Source organism: Humulus lupulus, chromosome 8 (assembly GCF_963169125.1).
Source record: "Humulus lupulus chromosome 8, drHumLupu1.1, whole genome shotgun sequence".
Taxonomy (NCBI): Eukaryota; Viridiplantae; Streptophyta; class Magnoliopsida; order Rosales; family Cannabaceae; genus Humulus; species Humulus lupulus.
Genome location: NC_084800.1, coordinates 70791214 through 70798740, shown reverse-complemented (window position 1 = coordinate 70798740; position 7527 = coordinate 70791214). Strand labels below are relative to the sequence as shown.

General features: G+C 43.2%; 1 protein-coding gene across 1 annotated transcript; it reads right to left on the bottom strand.

Annotated features, from left to right (window-relative positions):
* Positions 1-5466: 5466 nt before the first annotated feature.
* LOC133795591 (uncharacterized) lies at positions 5467-7278 on the bottom strand. The gene is made up of 3 exons (XM_062233044.1): positions 6997-7278; positions 6226-6849; positions 5467-6153 (listed from the first exon to the last, which is right to left on the bottom strand). The coding sequence occupies exons 1-3, from the start codon at positions 7276-7278 to the stop codon at positions 5467-5469; spliced, it is 1593 nt and encodes a 530-aa protein (XP_062089028.1).
* Between the last annotated feature and the right edge of the window lie 249 nt (positions 7279-7527).

Sequence of the window (7527 nt, the reverse complement as noted above, 5' to 3'; positions counted from 1 at the left end):
TGAGATTTGAGGGAAGTTCGTGGCTTGTATGTTACTTTGTACTCGCTGAGCTCTACAGCCCACTTGGTCAATCTGCCTGACAGTTCTGGTTTATGGAGGATTGTTTTGAGTGGGAAGGTGGTCAAGACCGTTATTGGATGGCACTGGAAGTATGGGCATAGCTTCCTTGCTGCGTGGATGAGTGCTAGTGCAAGCTTCTCCAGCTGGCTATATCGGGTTTCTGCATTAAGCAAAGCTTTGCTTACATAGTAGACTGGAGACTGCTTGCCTTCCTCTTCCCGGACTAGGACTGCGCTAACTGCCATCTCGGATACTGCTAGATAGATGAATAATGTCTCATTGTCTTTTGGCTTTGAGAGGAGAGGCGGGCTGGTCAGGTACTGTTTTAGCTGGCCCAGTGCCTCTTCACATTCTGCTGTCCACTCGAAGGTTTTTTATTTCCTTAGTGTGTTGAAGAAGAGGTGACATCGTTCTGAAGATTTTGAGATGAATCGGCTGAGTGCTGCAATGCGTCCAGTTAGTTTCTTGTAATGACCCACTACTCTAGACTTTTGGACCATTAACGAAACTATACATAAAATCCTTAATAGAACTTACATTTGCGAAAATACCATAATCTTATTAAGTAACTTGTAAAAATAAGAGTTACTTACAAAATAAATACCAAGAAGGATATGGGATCCCATTGTCTTTAAAAACAAAACATGATTTAAGAATAAAGAGACATTACATAAATAGTGCGGAAAATACATGTAAAAAGACATAAAACAAAACTACATCCTCGAATCGAATAACGCTCGGCTCCTTGACTCCATTCACCATCGATACACAATCCCAAGCATCCACGAATCTTACCGCCTCTTAAGCTATTTTCCTGCACATAAAACAAAAAGGAATAAGCCTAATGCCCAGTAAGGAAAATCTAACACATAGTCATAAACATAAAATTTCATAATAACATAAAGATATATCATAACACATATTACATACACTTATTATAATGGCCATTATTACTTGGGGTCCCATAGACTAAACAAGTCATATGCCCATGGGGTTAGTGGGGTCCTACTAGCTAAGTAGGTCATATGCCCATAACCCATTTGGGGTCTTGTTAGTCATATGGGTCATATGCCCAAGCCTACAAACATATATACATACATATCATAACACATTTAATAACATAAAATACAAAGATAACATAAACATATAACATATTGATTCTAGCCTATTTTCCTTACCAAAGTTACCGGGATATGTGGACAGTGTTGGGACTTTGGAACACTCCTAATAACCATTATGAGAAAGAGTGAGTCTAATGAAGAAAAGAGATGAAAAGGAAGGAATGGAAAGACTAAACCATTGAAAGTCACACTTACCAAAACTTATGTGCTCAAGAGCTTAGATTTCCTAACCAAAATAAGAATGAGGTTAGGAAACTGAGTAGAAGGTTATGAGAAAGGAAATAACATAAAACAATTGAACTAGAGTTTTGGTTTACCTCAAAGACTTGTAAGATCAATCTACACCACAACCGAAATACTATAGAACCTTACTTCCCAAAGTGTTTGATAAGCTTATGATGTTTAAGCTTATGATTTCCCCAACCCAGGTGTTTAACTCTCACACTCTCCTAGCACTTGCAGCTTCTGAACTTAGAGTAAAAAGGTGAATAATGGCTGGGTACTAGGTCCTATTTATAGAGTTTAGGAATGAAAGGATCTTGATTTTACTTGAATAAAAATAATAGCTTTTTAGGTGAAAAATATTTGAATAATCGTTCAGTAGAGGCTGAAGACTCGTTCAGAAAGATGCTGGACTTATCAAGAGTTTGAATGGCTGAAAGGAAAAGAATTCAAAAATATTTGAAAATACACTGAAGGAGGCGATATATCGCCCCCTGTAGGCGATATATCGCCTGGGCCAGTATGCCCGAGGCGACCGTGCATCGTTTCGTGTTTTCCGTATTTACGTGCTGCGATATATCGCCCCCTATAGCTGCGATATATCGGCACACGCTGAATATTTAAACAAGAAATTACACATTTTTAGCTAAGTTTGAATGGAGTAAACAACCTTGACTAAGCCCTCAACGTATTCAAAGCTGCTGACTGACCTTATAACATTCAAACTTTACCCTTATTTAATTTAATCCTCAAAAATACTTAATCCTTAATCACCCATTCATAACATGTGCTTAAAATCCTATTGGTTGATATCTAAACCTTATAGTATAACAAATATTATCCTTAATATCAGTCATATAATCAAACCTTAGGTTATACTTAATATTCTTAAACTATAGGTTAAACTTAGAAAATCTATAAGTACTACTATGAGTGTCCAAATAATTCCCGGTCTGAACCAAAAATCCACAGTAACAAAGATAATACTATACATACTATAATACTACTAAATAATTAGCTAAGTAAAGTTCTTGGACTCTACAATTCTCCCCTACTAAAAAGAATTTCGTCCTCGAAATTTACTTACCAAATAATTCCGGATACCGGCCTTGCATGTCCTTCTCCAATTCCCACGTTGCCTCGCGTTCAGAACTATTGCTCCATAGGACTTTAACTATAGGAAAGCTCTTGGACCGTAACTGCTTCATCCCCCTATCTAGGATGCTAACCGGTCGTTCCTCGTAACTTAAGTCTTTCTAGAGCGCTATCGTATCGTACTTGAGGACGTGAGAGGGGTCTGACACATATTTGCGTAGCATCGAAATGTGGAAGACGTTGTGACTATCGGCTAGTGCAGGCGGTAGGGCTAGTCTATACGCAACTGGTCCCACTTTGTCCAATATCTCAAAAGGACCTATGAATCGGGGACTAAGCTTGCCTTTCTTCCCGAACCGCTTGACACCTTTCATAGGAGATATCTTCAGGAAGACTTGATCTCCGACTTGGAACTCCACATCGCGTCGCTTGGCATCTGCATAGCTTTTCTGACGGCTTTGAGCAGCAAGCATACGCTGTCTAATAAGTGTTACTGCTTCTTGAGCTTGTCTAACAGCTTCGGGCCCTAGAAGCTGCCTTTCTCCTACCTCGTCCCAGTGCAACGGTGATCGGCACCTTCTTCCATATAGCAACTCATAAGGTGCCATCCCGATTGTTGACTGGTAGCTGTTGTTGTACGAGAACTCGATCAGCGGTAAGTACTTGTTCCACGATCCTCCGAAATCAAGTATACACGCGCGTAGCATATCCTCTAAGATCTGAATCGTAAGCTTGGACTGCCCATCTGTCTGAGGATGGAAAGATGTACTAAGACTTAACTTAGTACCCATGGCTTGCTGTAAGCTTCTCCAAAATCTTGACGTAAACACCGATCCTCTATCTGACACTATCGTCTTAGGGATTCCATGCAATCGTACAATCTCTTGGACGTAGATGTCTGCATATTGGTCTGCCGTGTATGAAGTCTTAACCGGCAGGAAATGAGCCGACTTGGTTAGTCTATCTATTACTATCCAAGCGGAATCTTGCTGCTTATTCGTCTTTGGCAGACCCGTCACGAAGTCCATGGCTATATCGTCCCACTTCCATTCTGGCACGCTAAGTGGTTGCAATAAGCCTGCAGGGCGCTGATGCTCCGCTTTTACTTGCTGGCATACCAGACACTTAGATACATATTCCGCTATGTCCTTCTTCATCCCTGGCCACCAATAGACTGCCTTGATGTCATGAGTCATCTTGGTAGACCCTGGATGAACTGAGTACGGGATGCTGTGCGCTTCTTCCAGAATCGTCTTCTTAATACTTTGATCATTTGGCACGCATACCCGATCCTTATATCTCAATAAGCCTTGGCTAGATATTGAGAAATCGATATTCTTGCCTTCTCTGACTGCTTCCATATGTGGTGCTAGTGATTCATCATGTCTCTGACCAATCCGTATGTCCTCTAGCAAATTCGATTGAATAGACAAGTTAGCCAGCTTGCCTACAACCACTTCGATTCCGGCACTAATAAGCTCCTGCTGTAGCGGCTTTTCTATTCCGGATAAGGATGCTAAGTTCCCATAGCTTTTCCTACTAAGCGCATCGGCAACTACGTTCGCCTTCCCTAGGTGGTATAGGATTTCACAGTCGTAATCCTTGACTAACTCTAACCACCTGCGCTGCCTCATATTGAGCTCCTTCTGAGTAAAGAAGTATTTTAAACTTTTGTGGTCCGTATAAATCTCGCACCGTTCTCCGTAAAGATAATGGCGCCAGATTTTTAACGCAAAGACCACCGCTGCCAACTCCATATCGTGAGTTGGATAGCGTTGCTCATACTCCTTTAACTGACGTGAGGCATAGGCTATCACCTTGTCGTTTTGCATCAGCACACATCCTAATCCTAGCTTTGATGCATCATAGTAGACAACGAACTTATCGTTGGGTGTCGGGACACTAAGTACTGGTGTTGAGCAAAGCTTATCCTTAAGCAACTGGAAGCTTTCCTCACACTTATCATTCCAGTTAAACTTTTGTTGCTTCCGGGCCAGGTTGGTGAGTGGAGTGGCTATCTTAGAAAAGCCCTCTACAAACTTCCTATAATAACCTGCTAGCCCTAAGAAGCTTCTTACCTCTGACGCGTTCTTTGGTCTAGGCCAATCCTTCACGGCCTCTACCTTTGATGGATCTACTGCGACTCCGTCTTTTGATATGATGTGCCCGAGGAACGCCACTTGTGAAAGCCAAAATTTGCATTTCTTGAACTTGGCGTAGAGTTGACGAGCATGTCGAGCATGTCATCAATGTAGAATTCCATCGTCTTCCCCAGCAAGCCGACAAACATCTTGTTGACTAGTCTCTGATATGTTGCTCCTGCGTTCTTCAATCCGAATGGCATGACCTTGTTGCAGAATATGCCCAAGTTGGTCATGAAGGCTGTCTTTTCCTGATCGTCTGGATGCATCAGGATCTGGTTGTATCCTGAGTATGCGTCCATGAAGCTTAGGAGTTCATGACCGGCTGTGGCGTCTACTAGCATGTCTATGTGTGGTAATGGGAATGAGTCTTTTGGACACGCCTTGTTGAGGTCTGTGAAGTCAATGCAAACTCGCCATTTTCCATTCTTTTTTTTCACGATGACTACGTCAACCAACCAGTCGGGATAATGCACCTCCCTCACGAACCCATTATCAATAAGCTTTTGAACTTCTTCGTTAATGGCTTTGTTCCTTTCAGGGGCAAATTTTCTTCTTTTTTGCTTCCTTGGTGGGTAGTCTGGATCAACCTGCAATTTATGGACAATTATTTCGGGGTCAATTCCAGTCATGTCCGCATGGGACCAAGCAAAACAATCATAATGGGCAGATAAAAAATTAATGAGTTTAGTTCTGATGTCAGGGTCCAATCGTGATCCGATTTGGACTTTGTGATTTGGATAGTCCGGATGTATCTGGACTTCGTCCAACTCCTCCATGTCTGGTTGGTTCATCTGGGAGTAAGTCAGTTTGTCTTCCTGTAATTGCTATAACTGAGCGGGTTTGGCCTTCATGGTAGTCTGGTAACACGCTCTCGAATCTTTCTGTTGGCCTTTAATTTCTTTTACTCCCCACTTAGTTGGGAACCTTAGGACTTGGTGGTATGTTGAAGGGACTGCCTCCATTTCATGTATCCATGGTCGACCCAGTATCACGTTGTAAGCAGACGGAGAGTCTACTACCAGGAATCTTGTGCATAGATTGACTCCTTCGGCATAGACAGGTAGCTCGATCTCTCCTAGTGTGTTCTTTTGTTCTCCACTGAAACCGATGAGGATTGTAGTCTTCTCTATAATCTTTGATTCATCTATCCCCATTTCCCTGAGAGCACTTAAAAATAAAATGTTAGCTGAACTACCATTATCAATAAGTATACGTTTAGTAAGACAATTAGCAATGCAAAGTGCAATGAAAAGAGCATCATGATGTGGGTTGAGGAGTCTGGTTGACTCTGTTGTTGAGAAACTGATGGTTTGAGCTGGTAGGTTGATGGTATTGTTCTCTGTCTCGCTGGACTCTCCTTTGATCCAGTTGGTCTGCCTGGCATGTCTTTTGGCTGCTGAATGGGTGACTCCGCTTACCTCAGACCCACCAGTTATTACGTTCACCGTCCGTTCATGAGTAGGTGGCTTCGGCGGGGTTACTTCTCTTCGGATGACTGACCTGTCTGCCTCCTGCTAGAATGTTCTTTTGCCTTTGTCTGTAAGTAAGTCAGTCAAGTGACCACATTTTAATAGGTTGGATACTTCGAGTTTTAAGGAAATGCACTCATCCGTTCGATGACCGTGGTCATTGTGGAATTCACACCATTTTGCTTTGTCTCGCTGGTCAGACGGAGTCCTCATCCTTTCCGGCCATTTCACTTTGTCTCCGAGTCCTTTCAGTACGCCAACGACTTCGGCTGGTGAAATTGAAAGATTGTATTCTGGTATCTTTGGCCCATCTCGTAGACGTGTCTTGGACGACCGGTTGTACTCCCTCCTTCTGTTCTCTGATCTGTTGGGATACGGGTATGGCTCGGATCGTCTATCACTCTGCCGTCTGCCTACCCTTGAGTCTCTTCGAGTGTCTTTCCTCGGAGAAGAATGATAATAGTTAGCTTCATCCTCCTCCCACTTGATCTGTGCCCAGGCTTTGGCGAGAACGTCTTCCATCGTCTTGCAAGGATACTTGGTAAGTTCTTTGTATAGGTCTGAGTCGTAGCGGAGTCCCTTGCGGAAGGCTGAGATGGCTGTGTCCTGATTACAATGGGTTATAGAAACCTTTTCTTTGTTGAAGCGGCCTACGTACTCTCGTAAAGGCTCACTCCGCCGTTGAACTATGATGTAGAGGTCTTCTGCAGACTTTTCAAGTTTCCTGCTACTAACAAACTGCTCAACAAAAGTGTCAGTCAATTGTGCAAAAGTAGAATTAGAATTATTAGGTAAATTAGTATACCACTGGAGGGCTGGTCCAATCAGACTAGAACCAAACCCCTTACACATGCATGCTTCCCTCATATCGCGTGGGATGGCAACGGTGAACATCCTCTGCCTATACTGTGCGATGTGATCATCCGGGTCAGACGTCCCGTCAAACATCTTCATATTTGGGAAGTTGAACTTCTTTGGCATTTCCACTAGTGCAATGTCATCTACGAATGGAGAGTCTGCATAACAGCTTGCTGCACTCTTCTTAATCGGAGTCGGCATCCCAGGAATCCGTTGAATGAGCGCCTCCATCTCAGCTAACTTTCGAACCAACTCAGGATCTTGGATTGGAAATGGGCTTGTGGTTGCTTGGCGGATTGGTTCGCTCATGACTGGGTGATTCAATCCGATTGCCTACTGCTCAGGTATATTCTGACCAGCTCCAATGATGGTTTGGCTGGCTCCTGGAATCTGTTGCTGTCCGGGTCCAGTGGCTGGCTGACTGGCTCCTGGAATCTGTTGCTGTCCAGCTGCACCAACTGGCTGGCTGACTCCTGGAATCTGCTGTGATCCGGGCGCAGATGAATGTCCATGTTCAGTCACGGTTACCTGTTCGCCTGTATTGACAACATAATTTTG

Bases quoted from the DNA above. Each gene is read 5' to 3' on its own strand.
- LOC133795591 (XM_062233044.1), bottom strand. From the start codon at position 7,278: ATGAGCGAACCAATCCGCCAAGCAACCACAAGCCCATTTCCAATCCAA. The intron at 6,850-6,996 runs GTTGCCATCCCA...TTTGTTGAGCAG, and splicing joins ATAGGCAGAGGATGTTCACC to TTTGTTAGTAGCAGGAAACT. The intron at 6,154-6,225 runs GTATCCAACCTA...ACATTCTAGCAG, and splicing joins GCATTTCCTTAAAACTCGAA to GAGGCAGACAGGTCAGTCAT.